This window comes from Gobio gobio (assembly GCF_949357685.1).
Source record: "Gobio gobio genome assembly, chromosome: 6".
NCBI classification, from domain to species: Eukaryota; Metazoa; Chordata; class Actinopteri; order Cypriniformes; family Gobionidae; genus Gobio; species Gobio gobio.
In genome coordinates this window covers 15,927,604-15,953,791 of record NC_137102.1, presented here as the reverse complement: position 1 = coordinate 15,953,791, position 26,188 = coordinate 15,927,604, and the positions used below count along the sequence as shown (strand labels likewise).

Below are 26,188 nucleotides of genomic sequence, written 5' to 3'. Positions count from 1 at the left end.
TTTCTGGGAGTTGTTGTCTTTTATCCACATGAGACAAAAATACATTTTCTGTCTTTTCTCAGTCTAGAAGGCACCAAATTCAAAAATAATTTCACATTTCTACTACATAAATGACACCGTTTAAATACACATTCATCTTCCCAGCGCTGAAGTGCCCCTTTAAAGATTAATACATTGGAAAAGGGTGCAACACTCACAACACAGAAATCCAACTTTATTGATTAAAATGTATATTGATTTAGAATTTTTTTTTTTTTTATCAATAGTTGGATTTCTTCAAAAGTGAGTGTTGCACCTTTTTCCAATTTACATGCATTTTTTTTTTTTGGCTACACCTCCACTTTTGTTGGTAGAGCAGCTCTTTTTAACCTTTATAAAAATATTTTAAAAAATGTATATGAAATAATAACAGTAACACTAAACAACAATACAATAAGTTCTTATTTGTTAGCATTAGCTAATGCATTAGCTAACAAACAATGAGTAATATGATTTTTAAAGCATTTATTAATCTTTCTAAGCATTACTTTGTAAAAAAAAAATCTATTTGTTTATTGTTTGTTCAGGTTAATTCACAGTGCATTAACTAATGTTAACACAAATATAACTTTTGATTTTAAATGCATTAGTAAATGTTACAATTTTTAAACTAGATTAATGCTATAAGAAGTATTCATTGCTAGTTCATGTTAAATAATGTAGTTTACTAATGTTAATTTATTGTAAAGTGTTACCATAATATTATTTTTATATCAAATGTTTTGGGTAAGTGCACATCTATTTTGCGCAGTTGAAAATAAGCATTCTGAAATGTCTCCAATATAATGTGAAGAATTAAAGCTGTTTAATCAACCTTTTGTTTTGAATCTCTTTGTAATTTGCACCCTGAATTATTACTTTATTAAAACATGACAAATGTTGATTATATTGACCACTGCTGTTATAAAGGGAGAAATATAACAATCCTTAAATCAGAAAGATAACCAAACATCCTCTAAATGGTTCTAAATCCGAGAAACATATGGAATATTCTGTATGCTGCCGATTTAAATACTACCACACTGTAGGATTATGCCGTTGAGAGATTATCCTGCTTTTAAAGATTTATGAGTTTCTACTTTAAAACGGAAGGATTAATTGGTGCCATTTAACACTATAACATGACATGGCTGACATTTTCAGAGAAACATTAAAGAGGATTCCCCCACCCCTCCCTTTTTAGGAAGCAAAGTTCAAGCTGCTTAAGCTGTTTTCTTTATTCCATAAGCTAATACAGTTTCACAGAAGCCATTGTGACAACTGACTTAAGCTATTTAATAAAATTCAAAGGGATGAGCAGCCAGGAAATTCCCCCGCACACACATACGGCTGAGGCGCCAAGAAAATAAAATCACAACACGATTGAGATTGTGGCTAACTCGATTTCACAGACTGAGTTAATTTATGGCATGAGAGAGAGTTACTACATTTTATTATAACACAGATGGGTGGTGAATAAGAAACCAGTCCAGTAAGCCATCTGATATTCTGATATAGTTATTTTATGAACCTCCACTGGATTCTTTTCTTCCACTGGCAACCTTGTGTTGCAGAAACCTCTGCCAAGATACAGATTCAGAAGAGACAAATCAAGAATACAGTCTGTTTTGCATTACACACATTTTACATTTTTCAAACGGTGCCTCAATGTGATGCCTTGAATGCCACGAGAAGGATTTTCTGTTATTTTATTGATACCACTCAAAAGATTTAACAGAATATATGATAACCTCAGCACAATCGACCATCTGACTATATCATTTTGACTTGATAGCAGAATATGTGAGCGGTGTGGAGAGGAAGAGTTGCATGCTTATAGTGAGGTGCGGGTTTTGTTAAAAGTTAGAGCATGTTTTCACTCCCTCCATGATGGAACCGACAGTGCTCCATCACGAGCATAACATATGTTAACAGCCCATAGTACAACTGCATATCAGCAAAAGGGATGGGTGGATCAATCTTGAAGTACTTTTGATACTTGATCTTTACAAACTGCAAAAACGTTCCATTTAATAGAGGTATCAGTACTGTTACCGATAACAATATTGATGATATTTACCTTAATAAAACTTAGCAAAGAAATTATATATGTAACTGTCTCCTCTTAGATGTGTAGTCTGAACTCTCTCTCAAAAAAAAAAAAAAAAAGAGTATAAAATTGTACATTTTAAGGTACAAGTGGCCATCACTGGGGTGGTACCCTCAAGGGTACATTGTTGTACCTCTAAGTCAGGGGTAGGCAAGTTCGGTCCTAGAGAGTTGATGTCCTGCAGAGTTTAGCTCCAACTCTACTAAGTCACCACAGTATAAAACTCATGGCTCCCAGCATGCATTGCAGCATTAAGTACAGTATGTCACCATTGTTTGGATTCATATGCTGATTCTTGATATCTGTGTGCGTCTTGATTTTTAAATACATTCTAGTGGGAAAAAAGTTTAAACTCAGAATGTCTGATCTGTGGCAAGAAAGTGTTGTTGGTGAATATTATTTATCTATTAACATTTTTAGTCAGTGATGAGTTTAGTCAAAATTTTTCTTCATGACAATTTTTGTTTATGGCTTCTTTTGATTTGAACAGATTATGTGTTTCGTTAACACTGTAACAAAAACCACAAACTCACATAAAAAGCCAAGAGTGAAACTGCCAAACTAAAGGAAACACTGATCACCATAATGGCGACCAAACATTTTCAATAAAACATCAACATCTAAACCTCTGTTAATTCTCAATAAGAGCTTCTATAGATGTCTTTCAGGGTTGGAGCCAAACTCTGCGAGACAGCGACTCGCTAGGACCGCCTCCCCCTGCTCTAAGTAGAGGAAAACAATGGTATAATGATACCTTAAGGACCAATTGTGTACCTTTAAATGTAGAGTTATACGTTTTGTTCCCCGAGGAACAAAATTGTACCTCCACTGTACCTTTTTTTTTCTGAGAGTGTAGTCAACAGATCAAACAACATCATCATACTATGATGAAGTATGAGATGTATCTGTTACCAGCAACTTTTATTATAGCACAGTGTTATGTTGTGTTGTCATTTCAAATGCAAAAATACTTGACCTTGGTCAACCCTGTGTCACAGGAGACTAATCTCAAAGCTTCTGTGTGGTATTAAAACTCATCTGTGTGGTAAAATGAAACATAATTACATTTCCAATTACACTGAGGCATTGTTGGGACTGGGATAACCATTGACATTTTCTCTTGAAATTATGTGTAGCATTTTCCCCTGCAAAGGATTAGTCTAATCCAACATCTTGGGGGCTTTATTATTATTAATTAGACAAAATGCTTAGTGCTGGGAATTGGTAGTATAATTTAACAGCTAATTAATATGCAAACTCTGGAAACAAGATTTGGTATTTCATCAACACAGTCGCCACATGGTGGAAAAGCATTTAAAAGGAACATTTGAATATGCTTATGAGCCTTGACTCACAGGACTCACAGGATATGATAATAATTGAGAGGAAATTTGGAATATTTAATCCACTTGGGGGATTTGGGGGGAGGGAGGCATCTGCTTATGATGCATTTTCATAATGTCTCCTTTAGGCTTTTGCTGCAGTTTTCTGATGAGTGCTAGAGAATTACTCACTGACAAATTGTAAGCAAAAGGGCAGAAAGAGTCAAAATTTGAATCTCTACAATAATTGGACAAACTAGGCGGCTGGAACTAATTATGGAATTATAATCTTCGGCCCTATTACTGCTCATCAGAGTAATATGATCACAGCCATCACCGACATAATCATTGAATCACCACACCATAAACTACATCACAGAGTACTCATTATCATCGGTAAACTGGGACGAAGTTTGCTCACAGAAGAGGATATGAGGGCTACAGCTTCCAGGAGATTCAGAGAACCAGCCCTAACATCTCGATGGCTTGCAGTTATTCTTCTTTAACCTCAAATTTTCATCATTCTGAGAAGTACATTGTAACCATAACGCATTGTGACAATCGGCAGCATGTGAACATTTCACAAACAAGGAAAGACGTGAAGTTCGGAATGCCATGACAAGGGTTTTCCTTCCCATTGGCTGTTTCTTCAATATTTAATGCAAAGCTCAAAGGCAGCACAGCAGTATATGTGAGAGTTTTGGAAAAGTGCGTTATTTCAGCATGCAGCCCGTGAGAAGAGATTTTTTTAACAATACTCACATCGCAGCTCCTCTCTGTGTTTCTCTTCCAGTGCTTCTTCTCATTCTTCTTAGAGGCAGTGGAATGGAGATTTGCATAAGTCTTCACCCGTGGGTTCAAGGCGAGGATACTCTGAAGTACAGTTAAACATAATGAAAATCGTTAAAAGTTAAAAGGGACCAATCAATGCAAAATCATAATGGTATGATGTGTAAAAATTTTTCAATGAATGCAGAACAAATAAACTATAGGCTAAAGTAAACATGACTGATGTAATGGTTCAACACACTCTGTATCTGGAATGCAATTCAAATTGCACTATTATTATGTTATTATGTGTTGCATGTTACATAATCAAATTATTATTTTCATTCGATTATTGATCTAATTATTATTAGTAAAGTAACTCATTATTTGCTAAATTTACATCAATAGCCAAGTTATTTAAATGAAAGTGCACATAATTTTTTTACCCCCTGCCTATGTTGGAATAAAAGCTGTCCTTAGGTAGCAACATTATACATTGTTCCTTGTGAGTTGAAGGAGAAGGGAGAACGAAATATAACTGCGCAGCCCAGCGTGTCAGTGAAGAGCGGCTCTGTCTGAAAGCACTGCGAGTTTGAGTCGCTTAACGTGTGTTTGAAAAAAACTAGTAATGCGAAGCATTCATAAACCTGTTGTCCAACAAAATACAACGTTTAATAACACGTTTTAACTCACGTCATATAGTCAGTCGAGTGGTTGTGAGCTGATATGGCTTCTTATCACAGAATGGGGCAGACAATGCATTATTTTATAGTATTCTATACAGTGATAAAGTCTATGTCAATCAGCACTGCATACTTCATTATTGTGAAAATATACTCAAATACACCATGGGCCCTATTTTAACGATCTGAAACGCAAGTGTCAAAACGCGAAGCTCAAGTAACTTTGTGGGCGGGTCTCGGCGCTGTTGCTATTTTCCCGGCGGGATAAATGGCTCTTGCGCCCGGCGCAAATCTAAAATGGGTTGGTCTGAAGTAGCTTCATTATTCATAGGTGTGGTTTGGGCGTAACGTGAATAAACCAATCCGAGCGTCATCCAACATTCCCTTTAAAAGCAGGTGCGCAAGTTCCATTATGGATTGCTATTATTATGGCGTATTTACCAGGCGCACGCCAGGAGCGGTTCACAGCCGAGGAGACTGATGTTCTTTTAAGAGCAGTGAAAGACAGAGAAGTGAAGTTGTAATGTTGTACATTATGGTAAAGGTGATTTCACAGTCTTTTTTTTTTCAGTCTTTCAGTTTTTTCAGTTTTTCAGTCGATTTTTGTTCCTGGTTCTTGACGGACAAACCAATTTGTCAGATGTCCTTATATACATATATGTCTTGCCACTATTGGGCAAACAGGTCTTATCCTTAATTATTACAATTAGCCTGAATCATTTGTAAGCTAGATTTATGCCTATTTTTTCACATCTTCGTGGCACACCACAATGATTTCCGTCATATGACGGATGAAGATGAAGATATCTCATGTGTTAATATTTTTTTAGTGTAACAATTTATGATTTGCAAAAATAACTTGCATCTGTGTAGATTACATGAGCAAAGTGTATGCGCGTTGTGCACGCTATACATTATGGTCAAGCATGCGCCCTTAAAATAGCATAATGAACAACGCGCAACGCGCCACTGACTTTAGACTAGGTTTTTTCTGGTCAGTGGCGCAATTGTTTAATGAAACAGCAAAATAGCACCAGGGATTGTTTGCGCCGGAACACGCCTCCTTTTTTGCGCTGAACCGCCCAGGGAGCGCAAGTGCATTCACTAGTTTAGCGACGTGCTTCTGTGGAGGGAAAAGCGCGCTTTGCGCGGGTGCAAAATAGGAATGACACATGCGTCGGTGTACAAAGTCAATTGCGCTGGGTGCAAGATAGGGCCCCATATCTTGATGCAGTCGTGTTTATTGTCTTCATGTTTTCCTGTTTACTAGTCAACATAAATAATAATTATTATTAGCCATATTAATATATAAACACAAAATGTAATATACACACACAACAACAACAAAAAAACACATTTTAAATCGCAGAATAATCGCAATTAGATATTTTCCCCAAATCGTGCAGCCCTAGTCAGCTGTAACAATCTTGACTTTTTTTTTATGGAATGTTTCATATCATCCTTTAGATGTAATGGCAAATTCTGTACAGAAACAGAATATTTTATTTGTCTATTTTCACACTTTTAACGGCTGAGTAAATAAAGAAACTGAAAAGGGAATATTGGTCAATTGTTCTCTTTTTTAACCAAGCAAAACATATTTTGCATAAACATGCCCTTATAGTCTTTGTTCCTCTACAGTAAATTATAATATATTGCACTTTCAGGGAGACTTGGCCTAACACATTCAGCCACTTGGAACAGAAAAAAACAAACCAGATTAGACCTATTTTGTAAGCAGGATTTGATGGCCGCATTCCTACACTTATAAAATGCAATTCAATGTGGAAGTAATCCAAGTTTTCAGAATACGTTTCTCAAATTGAGTAATGTAACGGAATACGTAACAAATGACATTTTTGAGCATGTATTCTGTAACAAAATACATTCAATGTATTTAAATTTGGCGGGATGAATTTTATATATAATATATACATTTGTATACATTGTAGTCTTTTAAAAAGGCATCTGAAATAATAAATTAAGTGCAATGTAGTGTTGTCAAAAATATAGATTTTTCTCTACATACAGATACTGAAATCAAATTTTCCCCATAAAATAGACGATACTAGCTGAAGCTTTCTCGATCTCTCATCTCGCCAACAGCGAGTTGACACATAAACCCGCCTCCTCTACAAGGTCACAGGGCTTGAATTTTGGCGTGGGATTGCGCAAAGTGAACAGAATTTTACTCGTTCCTGCAGATTTTTGTGCGCACACCCAAAGTGCACAAAGATAAAGTTCTCAGTTCTAAATTGAGTTCTTTTTTTTTTTTCTTTTTCGCTTAAACATTCTTGGCGAGTATTTGCGTAAACACGGTCAGGTTTGTTTAAAAAGAACGTAAACAGTTGAGAAAGAAAACACATGTGTAACAGTATAATGGATCTGTGCATCAGGTCTTAAAGTGACAGCAGCCAAATATACCTGCTGCCGAATTATGAGATATATTAAAATTAGCTAAATAGCAGTTTTTCCCCCATGGTATGTGGCCAGTGAAAATGCTGTGTGGCTTGTAACTAAACCACTAGCCAGTGGCTTGTGAGCAAAAAAGTTAATGTCAAGCCCTGGTGGTATACCATGCCATGCAAATGATTTTGGGGGATAAACACTACGGGAAAAAAAGCACTTCCAATATAAAGGAAAATGCCTGAAAGCTGAAGATCTTCAAAGCACTCAAAGCACTCTCATTCAACTGACAGTTAGAAGGAATGCAAAAGTAACTTAAAGGAACACTCAGGTGACAGGTGGATTGCCGTTTGTCTGCTGTCTGTTAGTCATCACGTCACCTCAGCTCCACCCACGTCCCGCCTCTTTGCCCATTTTCTATTATCCGGGAGTGACACGCAATGACGCGCTGCCAAAATGGCAACGGCCAGCTCATCCCTACTTCTCGTTTCAACTGCTCTTCCGAATCCTATGGGTGACGTCACGGACACTACGTCCATATTTTTTTACAGTCTATGGTAATAATCAAGGAACTTTGCTGCTGTACAATGGGTGCAGCAGGCGCAATGATATTATGCAGCAACTTGATTATAAAAATATCAAAAGTCTTTGGTCATTTTTGAGCGAGATACTAACGCTCTAATCGTTCTAAAAAGCTATGCTAAAAGTTCTACCGCCAGACCCAGAGATCGGCTGAATGGATTTGAAAATGATAAAACTCAACTGTTTAACTCTAGGGGAATTAGATTCTATTTTCAAAAAAAGTGAAGTGTTCCTTTAAGTTACTTTTGGATTCCTTCTAACTGTCAGTTGAATGAGAGTCAACTGACAGAAGGAACTTTTCAATATTGCAACAAATTACACATAGAAGAAACATTCCCCAACACTGAATAATATGACTCGTTTTGCAGCATAAATGAAGAAAAAGCAAAGATAATCATGCAGTTGTGTTCCACAAACATGAAAGAATTTTAAAACATTGATATGAACTACAAAGCACGCTCAATCCAAGGTCCTTCAAAGCCGTCTGTGACAACGCTGATTATAACGGCAGTGCAGCGGGGCCAATAAAGAGGGGTCCGACTGAAACAGTAAAGTGTGAAATGAGAGCCATGATGGGGACCATCATCATTTGATTCAGGAGCAACCTTCATTTCAAATACGCACCGCACGACACCTTCACGCCTGCCAGTCAAATCACCCCACCACACTCGAGGAGCTGAAGGCAGGCACCAGTGTGGGATCTTTTAATGGCAAACACAATTAACAGGCAGTTTACTGAGAGAGAGGAGAACAAGTGAGGGAGAAGCAACCATTACCATCACACTAATACCAATTTCATGCTCTTCGTAGTGTAAAAGAATACCATGTCCACAGTCATTTCACTGTGCTGAAACACTATCTGACAAAGGCCAGAACAGGAGGCCAGGAGCAAATTGAAATAAGCTACTTTGGCATTCTGGCCCGTAAGCCAGGTGTCAGAAAAACCTTCACCCAAAAAGAGGACATTGACAAAAAACATTCCTGACATGACACTTGAACGCTGCGGTGTGCGTTATCTGTGTGAATATTTATCCAATTAATTCAGTTTACAATCAGTCATGCACCATTCCCTAAACAAATTTCAATGTTGTTTTTGCCATTTTATGCTACAAAACTTTCCAAATGACTTATGTTTGATAACAAATATTGTGAGAGGGAAGAAAAAAGTCCTTCCAGGCTGTTTCCATTTACTCTTAGAAACATGAAGAGATAAATTATTAATATCACTATTAATATGTAGCATGTGTAAATCATTCTTGGTTTTGTCAGGGGTATGGAGCACTGAGCTGGAAAGGTAGGTCTTGCATGAAAAACTTTCATTTTTTAATTTTTTTTATTATAATTTTATTCTGCTTGTAGGGATGAGCAAAGGCACCCAAATTGTCACATATTGAGCTTTATTAGGGAAATCCAAAACCATAATCCAAATAACAGGCAGAAGGTCAAAATCACAGGGCAAACAATCCAGACAGCAACAGGGTTCAAGACACAGGCAAACAGGGAGATCCAGGGAAACACAAAAAAGTGAGCATTGTTTTTGTATATATATTTTTAATTATTATCATTCAATTATAATCTGAATCATTGTGAATCATTGTGTAATAAAAGTCCGTATCCAGTGTAGACAGCATCACAAATTATAATTTGCTTCGTTATTTTAGTTCCTTTCAGTAGTTTCACTTAATGCTACTTGATGTTGCAAACCGGTATTTGTTATCATGTTATTTTCATTTATTATCGTCATCAAGAACACACTTTGTAGCGCAAATATAGTTTTGCATTTACTACACTTTGTTAAGCCAGTCGCACACCAGAAGAGAAGTGGTTAATGAAGTCACGTAAGCACATACACTGAAATAGTTATAATAGTTAATAGTTACTGAAATAGCTTTTTGCCAAATTTGCCAAGCAAAGGTAAATGTGACTGCATCTGTAACAATGTACGAAACGACTGGCCTGGCAACAAGACGAACACTGTAACAATATTACAATAATATTAATAATGAAGTCCTGTTTTTGCACTGCGGCGAATACTAGGAAATATCAAACCGTTGAATAATGCGATTGATCAGTTTCACTTTCAAAAGAAAAACACAAAACTTGCTTGGAGAGGATAGTCAAAGTCCCTTTAAGACAAGTCATTTCACTCGGCGGCCATCTTTGAAACACCTCTCGGGCATGCAAGTGCAGCTCCTATATCTTTGAATGGGGAAACATCAAATTCTCCAAAACTGTTCGCCAAGCTGACGATTAAATTTCATATTTGAAATCACCAATGAAATCTGACAACAACTGTCTCATAAATTTTGTTTAAAAATGCTTGAATCATGACAAAAAAAAAAAATCTTTTTTCAGCCTGGACAAAGCTAATGCACATGCGCAATCCTAAACGCGCGTCTCAGAACACTGCCTGTTTCTATAGCAACCGGAGCTTCTAACTGCAGCTGCAGTGACGTGATGAATTTACTAATCAACGATTGGCTCTTCCATTTAGAAGGCGGGGCTTATTCGCCATACTGGACATTGCACTTTCTCCCATTCATAAGTAATCGAGTGCACCGTCTTCCTATATATAAAGTCTTTGGTATAGACTGTACCCAGCTAACATAAATGTTATTTTTGAATTTTCTCTGAATGTTCAAGACGTCCAGATTTGAATGTTTTTGTGCTAACGTTTTGAGAACATTATTATAGATCAGATAACTTTGAACTAACATTCTATTACTGTTACTGGACGAATGTTTGTTTATAAATTTGAGAGATCCTTTCCAGAACTTTAGCCAAAGATGCTAGGAATATAGATATACATACGGAGCATTCTTATTACTTATGAATGGGAGAAACTGCAATGCACAATATGGCGGAATACATCCCATCGCAGCTGCCTCAAGAAGCGGCAGTTCCCATAGAAACCTGAGACTCGCACTTAGGACTGCACATGCGCATTGGCCAGTCTAGCCTGAAAAATACGCTTTTTTAACACTAATTGAGAATAAGAAGCAACATTTATGGGACCGTTCATGTCAGATTGTGTTGCTGATTTGAAATATGTTATTTAATTGCTAGTCCAAATCTTTTTTTTTTTTTTTTGAGATTCCAGGATTCAAATAGATATTGGATGGCCAAAATAGCAAAATAGCAATATGGCCGCAAAGTGAACAGACTTTTCTTGAAAGGGACTTCGGTAGGAATTAGTTTGACTATTTTTAGTTGGAAACTTGGAACTAGATGGAATTTATAATCTTAAACAGTATTATTTAAAGACAATTTTCTTTGTTTTCATTCATTTCAGAGACGTTGCACAGCATTGTTCTCTTGCTGGGACTGAGCCAGTCAAGCTACTGTTTATTTGCTATAATAGGCTCAGTCTGAGAAGCAGAAGTAATAATGAGCGAGTAAAGCCATGTTTGACCAGTCGCAGATCAACAGATCTGAAAATGAACGGCAACCTCAAAGTGGCACACAGTCCATACAGAGCCGGAAAGGATAAACAAACAAGTATTAATTATTTAAAAAAAGAACACTTAATAAAGGCCAGTACAGAAACATACCCAGTATGTTTAGAGTGAAGGCTGTTTCTTGTAAGCAATGAAAAACATTGTGCACCTTTGCCAATTAGATCAATATTGTGTAAGGGGAAACACATCTATAAGAAGAAAAGATCTATACAAGAAGAGATCAATATCTCTACTAAAGTCCCTCTGTGACAGTTGAACAAGCTCTAGATGGAAACCAGTCTATTTCATGTCAAATAGGCTTTTAGTGGAACAAAGATTGGAAATGAAAGTGTGGGCCCTATTTTATGACCAAACAGAGGGTTACTATGCGTAGTTATTGCTTTTTGTGTATTCACTTCTAAAGGTCGTAAGGTAATTGGCGAAATATCATGGGTTTCTTTTACCAGATATATACAGTAATCATGAGATTGAACTCTGTTCACAAGAGGCTACATCGCTTTGTCACTTGAAATAAAACCCGTTTTAAAATGTCAGCAAGGTTCGAGTTTCATCTGGGAGGTAGGTTTCTCCTCTCAAAATACCACAGCATTGAGCTGAAAAAAAAAGCTGTGGAATTCAACAGAATGAAATCGCAGCAGAATCGCATATTGAAGAGCAAGTGTATACATTTCATTAAAACCATGCCAGGCTTTGGCTAGAAAGAGAATGCATTTTAAGCTGCATGTGATGTGCTGTGTTTCATTTCCACAGGGAGAGCTCTGGAGACTGGCTTTATCACTCTCTGCTGGTCATAGTGATCCACTGAGGCAACAAATCAATACTGGCTTTTTCCTGCCAAAGTAAGCAAAATCTGCTCCCTATACAGAAAAAGAACAGTGAATATGATCAAATGATAGGGAATGATGTTGTCTGATGTCAGTCATAAGGAATCGACAAGCCTTTAAACCCACTATATATATATATATAGCGCCATTAAAGTCAACTTGTAATATATATATCTGACCATCTGACCATCTGATATTTGACCATCTGTTCAGAGATTCACCTGATGTTACAAATTTGCTACATATTGTTTGACCTAGAAATCTTAAATATAGATTGTAGAAACAAGGTGGCGCAAAATGGTGATTTCACTGGAAGGGGACCCGCGGTGTGTGTAGATAGAAATGGCTCATTGTAAGGTAATAAAAACATAACAGTACATTATGTAAGGTCTTTCTACACCACTGAAAACATAGTTATGTATATTATATTGCATTTCTGTCAATAGATCCTCATAAATACTACACACTGCACCTTTAAATGACACTTTTACATTTATAAATGACAGCTACCCAGAACATAGAGTCCACTAAAAGCAAGCTTTGTCTCTGTCTGAATGAGTTCAGGTGTGTTCTCTACTATAATTAATACTAATGAAACATCCAGATGCTGAAAAAGGGCAAATTCATAACTAAAAGCATTTATGCAATGATCTCAATGTAGGCAACTTGACCCCTTTCCAAAGCACACTTCATCTTTCATAACACAGCCCCCTCCCTCCCTAAGGCGGAATAGTTAAACACAATCTACAGAGATTCTTGCCTAGTCTTTTTGCCTGAAATCAATACAGGAATTGATCCTCCATAGCTGCAATGAAGCCACAGCGCTCCAGAAGCCCAGCAATGTTCAGCACAAGCCCAGAATATCATTTAGTCCTGTAACATAATTATAGAGAGCAATACAGATCATTTGGCATCAACATCATCTTGCTCAGCTAAAGGTCTCCAGAAGCTTCTATTCAATATTCAGTCACTGTAATGAGTGAAAGGAAGTTGATTCAAGCGGAAAAACACGGCTGATCATCAGCTAGGCATCTATGAGAGACCTGCTAATGTTCACATATGCGTCACATGATTTTGATTAAAAATGTATTAAACATTCCTCAAATTATTCATTAAAGACATACTGAAGAATGTTTTTGTCCATATAATTGACTATTATTATACGGACAAAAAAAAAAAACACTGGGACATTTCTCAAAATACCTTCTTTTGTAGAAAAAAGTCATACAGGTTTGAACGACATGGGTAAACAAGGGCAGATTTTTTATTTTTGTGTGAACGGTCTCTTTAAAGCCTCAGTCCTGTGGCCGGTTGCATAAACTGATTAGACTAGCCTTACAAGTTAGTCATTATAACTACAGTCAGTTATATTGGTCCGAAAAGTAAGACTTGGCTAAGTGCTACTTAGACTAGTTCTTAAGAGACAGTGTTGGACTAGGATCAGACTAAGAAAATCTATGTATTCATGTTTATAATTTCAAACTACGGAAAGGCAACAGGGTGGGACAAGTTCAAAATCCTGCGTTCCAGAGGAGAGGCCTACCATGCCGTCCAAAGGGCCTGACCAGGGTGTGTGTGAACAGATTTCTTAATACCGCTCAGTAGTACATGGGATGATCATTGACTAAGGGTCATGAACCTGCTGAGTGGATGACAGTATGATAACCCAAGCTGAAGGGTTGCTGGCTCATCAATGTCCTTTCAAACACTTAATTTTTTTTGCTACAGCTTGAAAAAATATATATTTAAAGACTAAACGTTTTTATCTTGTTGAATTCCGGTATCTAGATCTTAAAAAGGATGGAAAACCATGAAAAATCATCTGCTTTTTTATTATTTGGATCCGAGAAATTCTTAATTATTTGACATCATAAATGGTTTGTTTTGCTCACTGAGATATAGTGGTGTTTCTCTCTTGTGCAGTCACGGTTCGGATCATATTACGGTTTCTGAGTCACGGATTGGATAATTTTTCAGATCAGCAAGAAAAAAAAAAGGCTTTGTAGGGTTGGCAAATATAACTTTGCTTTCTATTTATTACTTAAAGCATACTATAAGTACTTCGATGTAACAGCAAAAACTACTAGCCTAACTAATAAAGTTAATTCATTGTTAATGACAAGTGATCAGTCAGTAAAAAAAAAGAACAACTACACTAGATAAATACAATATAACAAAGTTACAAATAAAGTAAGGTCTAACTGTAGTATTCAGGTACAGAAATGTAGTAATCAGGCATAAATGGAACACTATAGTATTCACTGTATAAATTAAATATAGATTTATCTTTGTTAAAGCGGTAACACTTTATTTTAGGGTTCAATTCTTGCTATTAACTAGTTGTTTATTAGTATGCATATTAGTAGGATACTGGCTGTTTATTAGTATTTATAAAGCACATATTAATGCCTTATTCTGCAAGACCTTATTCTACATCCTTAATCCTACCAATACCTAAATTAAAACACTACAACAAATACCTTACAAACTATTAATAAGTAGTAAATTAGGATTTTATTGAGGCAAAAGTTGTACTAAATAGTCAATATGTGTTCCCCATACTAAAGTGTTACCGTTAAAGCAGTGCTTTGTTGTTTGATTAACATTTGATCATAGACAGATCATAGATGACATAGACAGCAGCAGGTATTTAAAGACTGCTGTCACTTTAAGGCTGAATGCACTGATCCAATATAATGATACACATCCGATTCGTTCTCAACTACTGACGTTCACTTAAGACATAACCGACTGCGCTTACGAGAATACTTGCCGAGACTGATATTTTGACAATTTTGTGTGTATGTCAGGGTCGTAACCACCATAGACATTGAGGGGGACAAGTCCACACGAATAATTATAAATGGCCAAATTGTCCCCCCCAATATTTGATGTTCTTGATGCTGCTCTGCTGTACTCCATTACACACCACTCGGTTTGTTGCTAGGATGACAAAAGTAAAATGTAATTTTTTTTAGGTTGGTCTGCCTCAGCGGCCTATAAACGCTCGTCACTATCAGAATGAGTGAGATGGCCAATCAAATCAAAGAAGGCGGGGCTTAACTGTTAATAATTTTAATTCCTTGAAATAAACCAATAACCCGCCCAAAAAAATAAAATAAAAAACATTGGTCCCTACCAATGTCTAAGACATGGTTACACAGCCTTGGTGTATGTGTCCATTCAAGCGCAAGAGGATGTGAAAGAGGAATTTATCTATCAGTAAGCCCCGCCCCTCGAATGCAGATGAGCCAATGGCAGTTGAGTATCAGTTGCGCTGGGACCGGGATTCGGACATCTTTAACTTTCAGCGCCATAGAGATACATTGGAAAATCCGAAGCTCTCATCGGTTTGATAGTGTTTATGCTACAAAAATGGTAAAACGATGTGCCTGGGGTACTTTAACACTGATTCCAGGTGTTCTGAGAGGATTTTCTGGTAGTCATGCTCTCATTAAGTTACAATTAAAGCTACTGAGTCCCTGCTAACATACAAACCAAAATAACGAACTGTTCTCACGTCATGTAACATAAACAAAAAACTATTTGTTTTTGTATATATTTTTTATATTTAGATATGTTTGAGGTTAGCCTGACGTCGTCATACTCAATTCTAGTCAGAATATGAGTCTGAGACCGCTCCGTTGGGCTGTGATTATGGGGCGTGTTTCAACCGAACCAGGAAAGACCTCAATTGGATAGACCTACAACCAATCAGAGCAACGGAGCGACCGAGCGACGCATAACGTTAGTAGTCAAATGTCAACAGAACTCAACTGCACTGTGTTGCCAAGTCCACGGGTTGAAGCGACCCCAATAATGTGATATACAGACCCAGGAATGCGAATTTTAGCAGGCAGTCCTTCCAAAATAACACATATTTTACCCCCCAAATGCCTTTTTTTCCCGGAGAAAGCTTTTGGGCTTGTTTTTGGCTAGTTTTGAGGAACGTTAGCAATTGGGCGGGTTTTGTTGTAAAACTTGGCAACCCTGTCTGCACGCACGCTGGAATAAGTAGCCTAGCGTTACAAGAAAAAGATGAGTGTAAACGAACTTTGCCGGTGTTGTAAAAAAAGATTTAAGGAGACACAGAGTACTTACCAACACGATCATCATTTCTGAGAGAAATAGTAAAGGTGAATGCATATATTCTCCGTTTAGGATTAGAACAAATTCAACCCAGGCGCTCTTTGATGACGTGGATGATTACGTTATTCTCATCTGTCCATCATCGTCTAAAGCCTGCCCTGACAATTTCATTGGTCCGAACAGCTTCTGTTCGGGCATAATTACTTCTCTATTGAGCAAGTCCAGACCGAACTGCCCGAGTAAAAATGTTGTGGGCGGGGCTAAGTTCGGCTGGCATCCAGGCTAGTTTGAGGTACTAAGGAGGACTTCTATTTTGATGGGTATTATAGTATATGGGTAGTGAAAGGGAGAGCTAGCAGTTTATAGGAGTTGTTTTCAGATACAAAGTTTACAGTTTATTAGCACCCCCGAAAAGGCACACAGTCTGTAGACGTTTGTTTAGTGTTAGTAGTTGTATGAGTGTTTTTGTATAATTTGCTATGTATGTTAATGATAATGCAATGGCGAGAGAGAGTTTGGGAATGAGACGTTAAAGCGCACTTCTGCTTTGTTTGTTCAACTCTTACGGTGATTTTTTTGGAGTGAAAAACGATGTAATAAACTTCATAAACCATCAGTTAAGTTTGGCCATCATTCGGACGGGGTCCGCTACATTCTGAGTCCAAAAACATCTTGGGATAAGGTTTTCACACTGACAGCTGTCATTGTAAGACAGTTAGGAACTCTGTTTGTTTGTCCGAGTTAGCAACAGTAAGTAAGGGGGGGGGGGGGGGGGGGGGGCTTACCGATAGGTCAATTGATTCTGTGTCTGTGCCTCTGCTTCATTTGTGTGTGGCTGTGAGCACAGTTAACAGTGCACGAGTAGCGAATTGTGTTCTCTTTTGCCTCTTCTTGTGATGCAATGGTTTAAAATCATTTGAATGTGTAAGTTGGCAAGACAAAACGAAGCGGCAACCTCCCCCAGTTTCTCTTGAAGCCAATACGGAAGTGACTTAAACTGCAATTCATCGACTGGCCGCTAGGGACAGGCTCCAAAAGGGAGCAGAATCTAATTGAGCCCCATGTTCAAATGCCCAACTTTACGAGTAGCATCTCCCCGCAGTTCTAGGACCGCATTTCTAGGACCCTAGGTTTTTATTGACAACGCCACCTAGCGAATTAGAGGGCCAGCAAAGATGGATGACGATCAGATTGTGAGTATCACATGTGAATTTAGTTTTTATTTTAACATTAAAAACAATCGTGATGCATTTCATTGGAAAGTTAACGTAGCCAAAGTGATCGTGATTTGCTAAATAGTCTTGAATGCATAGCTATCATACGTATATTAGATAGTGCTGTAAATTAATTGTTAGCACATTCGTTTAACTAAACTTGCATGAAAGCTTGTGTTGACTTAATGACAGCACAATTGTGTCTTAAGACAACTGTATTACGTTCGTTGTGAAAGCTTGTTAGTTACTAGAAGTTAAAATAATCGTAATGTTTTAGCTGTCACATGCTCACAGTCAGCCTGTTTAACGTTACCACACAATACATGACATGTTATGAGTACGTCTCTTCATTTTGGCATGATTTTATAATGTTGATTGAGACATATGACGTTTTTATAGTCAGGCATAACAGAGGCCATCATAATAATTGACTGTTAAAATACCACGTGTTAGATTGTGTCATGTACTGTGTACTGCACTCTATATGAAGTGCTTTCAAGGACACAGCTCAGGGCAGGCAGAAGTATAACAAAAGATGAATTAATTGGTCAAGTCCTAGAATTAGCCCTAATTTATGTCTATTTATTTATATAAAATGAACTTGTTGAAAAGAGGGGAGAGCATCCAGTTGGTAGGCAGTGCTGCTGCATATCACAATGTGTGCTTTAAATATTTAAAGGACAGGAAAAGTCATATTATTGTAGAAACTATTCGGATTTCTTGCATCTCTCTCTATTATTTTGTTTTTCTCGGTTTAGACGCGCTTTATTGACATGAATGTTTCAAGAACCTGTTCACCCAAATCTTTGAACAGTATGCAATAACAGTAATATGAACATTATTTGGTATGAAGATAGATATAATTTTCTATTGTATATGTGTGTGCTCTGTGGTGACTAAGATCTTGAAATGAAAAATTAGAGAGTTAAACAAGTTCAACTCAATGTTCCTTATTTCATTCACTTCTCTATCTTTCTCTCTCTTAGGAGTCAGTGAAGACGTTGTCCGTGAAGTTCTTCCTATGTGGTTCACGTCATTAACAAATTTGTGTTCAAATTCAACAGTTGCAATATATTATTTTATAAAATGTACACAATCTTAAATCTACCCCCAGAGTCATCCTTGTGTATTCCCTCTGTACTTGAAAATGTGATTGACTGAAAAGGCTATACCATTCCTTGCTTATTTTACTTGATGAGTTATTAAATTATGCAACTTGGACCCAATAATTACTCAACATTCGCAGAAACCAGATTGAATTGCTATAAAGAAAGCAGTATTTGGGTGTAATAAACCTTTAAAAAAATGGGTTAAATACTGCCTTGGTGGCACTTGTTTCGGATCTCCAAAACTAGAGTCCTGGAAATGCGTTCCTGGGATTGCGGTTCTCCGATTCGGTAGGTGGCGCTGTCACAAAAAAATAGGGTCCTAGAAATACGGTCCGGAAAGTGCAGCCTCCGGTATTGCAGACGGATAATGTTGAACTTTACGGCAGAAAAAAACATGTTTACAGCCTGGTACAAATTGTGGTTTTGGTCTTCACAGCTATTTTTGCCCTACATGACAACTGTGAGGGGGGTGAATTTTTTTATAACTCATTCATTTACAATATTTAAAGCCTTAAAGTTCTGCATAATTAAGGGCGTGGCCACTTTGAGTGACAGGTGGATCCCGCCCATTTTCTGCTATCCGGGAGGAGAGCAGGATGACACGCTGACAAGATGGCAACGGCCGACTTTGAGGCTTCAAAACTGCTCTTTAGAACGTCCAGAACGGTGACGTCACGGACACTACGTCCATATTTTTTTACAGTCTATGGACAAAACACGTGCAAATGATAAACTTTCAATCTGTGACGGTTAAACTTTGCAATTAATCCATGAATCACATGCGTGCCGAACCATGGGGCTACGATCCGTTTAACCCTCTACTATGTAACCATTTATATAAGCACTTACACCAGTAGCATATGTCATGAGGTCAACGTCTTGGTAAGCACCGCATGTAATCGCAGACCATTACTGGATTATAAATATTCTCAAATTTCCTCCTGAACTTGAGAAGGACTTCTTTTTTTAGGCACGGATAAAAGCTCCAGCAGGTACAGCATCTGACTTTGACATCCATGATATGGATGTCTGTCAGCTAATGGGGCTTTCATTACGTTCATATTGCAATTTTGGCTTTTAAGTCGACAATTTTCTATCACGGTACTTGACTCGTTATCAGGAAGTGGTCATTGTCGTGGTTCGGGGCCTTCCATAAAAAGCCGTAGCCCTTTGTGTAAGCGGCCACATTAATCTGGTTTTTAACGAACACTGATGGCCATCCCGGAGGATTTTTTAATGAATCCGTGAGCACACACAAAGGCACACGTTTAGCGCTCTCGGAAAAGCAGGATATTAAAATGAGACGTCTGACAGCACTGCCAAAATGAATGGCCAATTTAATTGCCCCATGGACAGCCATTATTATGACATTTAGTGAGGTATTTTCAGTGGCAGACAGGAGTCGTTTAGAGCACGTTTTAAGTGCACTCTGCACGCCAAGGTCACGTTGCCATAGTCATAACACTCATGAATAGAAATGCTAATGAGAGTCGTCAGTAACAGTTCTATTTTCTCTATGAAAGTCAATGCCCATATCTGCTCAACTTAAAAGAGAAAGCTTTATCTCACCTGAGCAGAGATGTCATCTGGCGTGTGATGTGCATACCAAGACGGCTCACCGCTAACAGATAGGATTCATGTAAATCAGATGTGCTAATGCTAGATCAAACATGGCAAATGCTACGGACAACTGGAACTAATACTGGAAATGCAGAGGGTGCATCTCAATCAGCTTCCTAGTTCAGTAGAGTCAGGGCACTGATCAGGGAGTCGGCCATTTTAAGGGCTGTCTCAATCCAGTGCACTGGAACGTTCGCTCCCTGAAAAAACCCACAATGCACCACAAAAACCAGGGAGCAGCGTTGCTCACTATGCTCCCTTACTGGAAATTACATCACATTTCTGAAGCACAAAACATAAAACACATGAGCCAACTCAATAAATATAAATGACAAACGATAGAAAAGACAAACCTTTTTTTTTGTATTATATGTCAGCATAAACACAAATTGCTAGACAGGTAGTAAACACATCTAGTTTCCACTTATAATTAATATTCGGCTGAAATGTAATTAGAGTATGTAACCGAACAATGTGTTTAAAGCAAGCGCGGCAACCTCCTGCAGTTTCTTTTGAAGCCAAAGCGGAAGTGATTCAATCGACTGGCCGCTAGGGACAGAAGGGAGCAGAATCTCATTGAGCTCCATGTTAAAATGCCCAACGTTACAGCAGAAAAAAACATGTTTACAGTCTGATACAAATTGTGGTTTTGGTCTATATGGGCTAATTTTTTAGGGGGGGGGTTATAACTCATTCGTTTACATTATATAAAGCCTGAAAGTTCTGCATAATTAAGGGCGCGGCCACTTTGAGTGACAGCTGGATAGCCATTTATCTGCTGTCTGTTAGTCATCGCGTCACCTCAGCTCCACCCACGTCCCGCCTCTTTGTCCATTTTCTATTATCTGGGAGTGACGCGCGATGGCGCGTTGCCAGCTCAACCCTACTTTACGCTTCAAAACGGCTCTTCAGAAACCTATGGGTGACGACACTACGTCCATATTTTTTTACAGTCTATGGTTTAAAGGTGCAGGCAGTGTGTAAATTTTAGCGACATCTAGCGGTGAGGTTGTGAATTGCAATCACCCACCGCTCAATCCTTCCTTTCGAAGCTACGGTGTCCGACACAGGACACAAATGTCGTCGTCGGAGAGAGCAAAATGGCAATTTCACTGTAAGGGGACCCGAAAAATGGCTCATTCTAAGGTAATAAAAACATAACGACTCATTATGTAAGGTCTTTATACACCACTGAAAACATAGTTATGTATGTTATATTGCATTTATGTCGATAGGTCCTCATAAATACTACACACTGCACCTTTAAACTGCATAAAAAATTATATCAAAAATATTGGTCCTGCCTGTTGTTGATTATGACATTGTATGTTGACGATGTACGTCGTCATGTCGCCGGAAATTGAGTAATCATCAGTGTCCCAATGTGTAGTGAGCCAGTGCCCGGATTTGTGTACACGATATACGGATTCACAAGCTTGAAACTAGGGAGCTGATTGAGACACTGAAGTTGAGGAAGGTCTGATGGGCCTAAATTAAAATACTTCACCATTTCAAAGGCACAAATTAAAACATTCAATTATGTTTTGATTAAGTTAATTGATTTTAATTCTGGGACATGAAGTCTTTAAAAAAAAACATTTAATGCCTCTGTTTTTCTAGACTAATTTAACCACTAAATTAGCAACCTGCTTGCTTAAGTGCACTTGATAGAAACAAAACATGATTTAATAGTCGTTTCTATATATAAAAAGAAAGGAATTAAAAGCTCCTGACATGTCAATGTCTGTAAAATTGCTTTGAAAAAAATCCATGTTATATACGATGTAGGCCATCATGCACTGCTCACAAATCAACAGGCTTGTTGTCTCTAAAGTGCATTGCACATCAGAAGAAAATGTGTGACATATGTGGCTGCACACTTGTTTATCTGAAGGAAATTATCCTTAAATTGGAACTGTACATTTTCATTAAGCTACTAATTACGGCTTCATCAGTGTTGAACAGCTACAGTGATGTCAACTACTGAGTGGGTCCCTGTCCAAGGTCCTGAAATCTCTTCCTAGCAGCACACAAGGCCATGTATATATATTTTAAAAAACTATTCAGGTGAGCTTTTATTCATCTCCACCTTTTAATAAACATTCAGGGGGGGTTATAAATGTCCTTCGAGACTAAGTATTAAAGATTAGCGACCAAAATCCTCATATGTAGTTTTTCCCATGTAACTCATAACTGAAAATTATGTGCAAAAAAAAAAAAAACGATAAACAATATTTTAATAATAATATTTTATTAATAATAATAGTACCATAATAATCATCAATATACTGCGGTGCAATAACCTTATTTTTAGGTTGAAATTAGACATGCAACAAGTAGTTTATTATAAGTGCATACAAAGGCATATTTTTATTTTATTCAAATCAAGTGACCAATGTTTTTATTTATTATTATTCTTCCTCGATGTACCTGTATTTTGCACAAACAGTGCAACTTTCAAAGTTTTGTCTCGCAGTCTCCCTCACAAATCACCTTACCTGACTTTAAAACATGGACACGTGCCCAGCTAGCAACAAAGTGTGTAAAAACGTCTTACCGACATTTACAAAGCTCAGTAACACTCTGCGTGTCGCTTTACCTCGATATCCGGTAATTCTTTGCTCAACATTGTAGCCATTATGTCCGATCTGCAGCAAATGATCCGATCTCTCCCCTTGTTAAGCGACGCGCGAGCGTTTGACACTAGTAGATCTAAGCACGCGCTCAGAACTTTAGTGAACGCGACTAGCCCATTATGTCATCGAACACACACACACACACACACACACTTCACATCAGCAGCAGCTGTGAACCTTTTGTCTTGACACAGACATGATAAAGTGCTATTGTTAAACCGTCTATTGTCTCTTTTCAACCCATTTATTTGTTTTAATTGACACGAACAGGCGAAATGTTAGTAGTTCTGTGTGAAATGGTTCATTCCGTCTACAGACGAAGTTTAAAGGGTCAAAGTTTACATTGAAGGTAGGCTAAAGCTCGGCTGCACGTGCACACGGTGATCTATCTATCTATCTATCTATCTATCTATCTATCTATCTATCTATCTATCTATCTATCTATCTATCTATCTATCTATCTATCTATCTATCTATCTATCTATCTATCTATCTATCTATCTATCTATCCTGTATATGTAAAATAATGGATCAATTATGCATAGTTTGTATATTTTCATGTATACATTTGTACTTTTTTATGAATTCATTTTTTTTATTATTATTTTATGTTAGCTGTTAAGGACTATTCATTTAATGAACAATTATAAAGTTAACATACATATTTAAATATATAGTCAACAGACCAGTATACTGACATAATGTTTTAAAATTCTACATGATACACATTTGTGATATTGCCATTTTTCATAACGAATCTGAAATTGTCATAATTTCATATAATTTTACTTTTTCATGTGGCTTGGGTCAGATAATACATCTGAAAATACCTTATACAGTCAAAGATGAATAACTCTTGGCGTTTGGAAGTTTAATTCAGCCTGTTTCATAGTGCAATGAGGGGTTAAATGTTTTGAGCCAGTATCACAGTAAGGGGAGTGGCTTATCCAATCTATGTCACTGGCCCCTCCCCCTCTTTTTTTGCTCAGTAAACCATGAGGTTCAAAGTCTGATGACTCCAAGTGACCGTGTCTCTGAGCTGTGGTATTATGCAATATTCAAGTATAGTAGGCTACTCTCATTTTGTTATAGTTGAGGCATTTTTTTAAACACAGATTTAAACAAATAGGCCTATGGAAATGCTGGTAAACAAAAATTAATTAAAATGAAAATAGTTGGGATCCACCTCATGTTCATACATCTACAGAGCACAGTAAATCATCACAGAAAGCCATTTACAGATTTCTGCTTTATTATAAAGCGTACATATTTTCAACAGATGTATTTTTCATCGTAGCATCGTTCTGATATTTATATGCGAGAGAACGAACATACAGAATGACTTGTAATTCCCTTCAGCCTCAAGACAAGAAGCTTTGTTTTCCTGTTTTCGTGTAGACACCTCTGCCATCACATGTAGAAATAGGTCACTTCACCTTCCATTCACTAGTGTTTATTCCTCCTGCCTGCTTGCATCTCTCGTCTTTGCAGTCAGAGCGGGTTTCTCTCCAACCCAACACAGCAGGCCAAACGTGAGCAGGGCTTGATGTTCAAACACCTGCCGACTGCTGAGGAGCTTTATTTTTCAAATCTGCAACTCTGGAGCTGAGCTGAGCTCCTCGGTGGTTGTGTGTGTGTGTGTGCGCCTCCGGGTCTGTGTATGTGTGTGCATGTGTGCTGCGTGTCTGCACCTCAAGTGTTTTTTGTAGCCTTCAACGAAATGTTGTGCTTATTGGCAAGACATTTATTTTTGTCACTCATTATAATCATTCAACACAGTGTTAGTCATTCTCTCAAGACAATTATTTTTGCCACTCATTATAATCACAGTACCAGAACAGCGTTTAGTGCACTTTGAATGCAATTTTCAGCACGAATCTTTCATTTCAATGTTACAATACAAAGAGCAACACAGAAATAATCGTAAAAACAAAACCGAGTATCTGCTCTGGCTTAGGTTCATATTCGCCCTATATTTTTCAAATCTAATATTTATGTTCGGGACAGCAGCCTCCTCATGCTGAGAGCTGATAAGCCTGAGGCAACTTAGTGATCAGAGGGATTGTGGATCCTCTAGAATCAGCAGGGGTCAGAATATCATTATAATCAAGCAGCTGTAGTAGCACAGCAGACCCAGTGTTCTAGCACAGGCTACTCACGGACCAGAATCCAGCACAGCATTGTCATCGCGCGCACAGACAGACTCTGGCAACAGATGACACACTTGGCTCCCGTGAATTTTTCCTCTCCTCCGTGTTGGCCAATTCGGTGAATCAGCGTTTGATTGATTCTCGTCACCCAGTATTTGTGTGCTGAAAGAGAAATGATCTCAGTCCTTGGGCAGTAACAAACCTGACATCAGATAAGTGTCCTTTCATTTTCAAAGCGAAGGAAGACGGCTTGATTAGTCGTTTGTGAACGGGGCTGTTGTCAGTATGGGATGTTTCACTGCCCTGCTGTAAAACAGAACAGCCGGCTGTATATTTAACAGCCAGTTTTGAAGAGTTATCATATGGTGAACAAAAAGGACTTCTGCTGTTACATCAAACTATAGATGAGTTGTTTGATGGCTGCTATACAGATACTAATGTTTAGGATGACCTATTCACTAAACATTAAACGACACATTTTGTTTAAAATATGCAGTAAATTGTGAAAATATAATATATATTGCCTATATTATGTTTATTTGTGTGCATGTTTTATTTATATATTCTTCAAAAGTTTGGGGTCAGTAAGATTTATAATACTTATTCAGCAAGAACATTTATAGTATTACAAAAATATTTCTACTTCAGATACATTCTGTCCTTTTGAACTTTCTATTAATCAAAAAATCCTGAAAAAATGTATCATGGTTTCCACAAAAATATTAATCAGCACAACTGTTTTCAACATTGATAATAGCAAGAAATGTTGGTAACACTTTAAATTAAGGTTCCCTTTGTAAAGGGTTCATAAAGGTGCATTATAAATTGTTGATAAGCAGTTATAACTGCATGAATAAAAAGGGTGACTTTATTGCAATACCTTTTTAACTCACGTTATAAATGCTTATATTCGCCGTTATTAAACTCTATTTAATAATGAGTTACAAACATTAATAACCTATGAAAGTGAACCTTAAAGGGTTAGTTCACCCAAAAATGAAAATTCTGTCATTAATTACTCACCCTCATGTCGTTGGACACCCGTAAGACCTCCGTTCATATTCGGAACACAAATGAAGATATTTTAGTTGAAAGCTGATGGCTGAGAAAGGCTTCACACAGGCCTCCATTGGCATTCAGTACATTGACACTTCCAAGATCCATGAAAGGCACTTAAAACGTCGTTACAAAGTCTATCT

The 26,188-nt window shown here is 37.6% G+C and overlaps 1 protein-coding gene across 1 annotated transcript in view; it reads right to left on the bottom strand.

The window, feature by feature from the left end:
* The window catches only part of dpydb (dihydropyrimidine dehydrogenase b), a 194,473-nt gene extending 171,495 nt beyond the window's left edge, over positions 1-22,978 (bottom strand). The window contains exons 1-2 of the mRNA XM_079818480.1: positions 22,803-22,978; positions 4,213-4,323 (exon numbers count right to left, since the gene is read on the bottom strand). Of these exons, the coding sequence (XP_079674606.1) occupies positions 4,213-4,323; positions 22,803-22,841 (150 nt within the window). The 5' untranslated portion in view covers positions 22,842-22,978. The remainder of the gene's footprint in view (positions 1-4,212; positions 4,324-22,802) is intronic.
* Between the last annotated feature and the right edge of the window lie 3,210 nt (positions 22,979-26,188).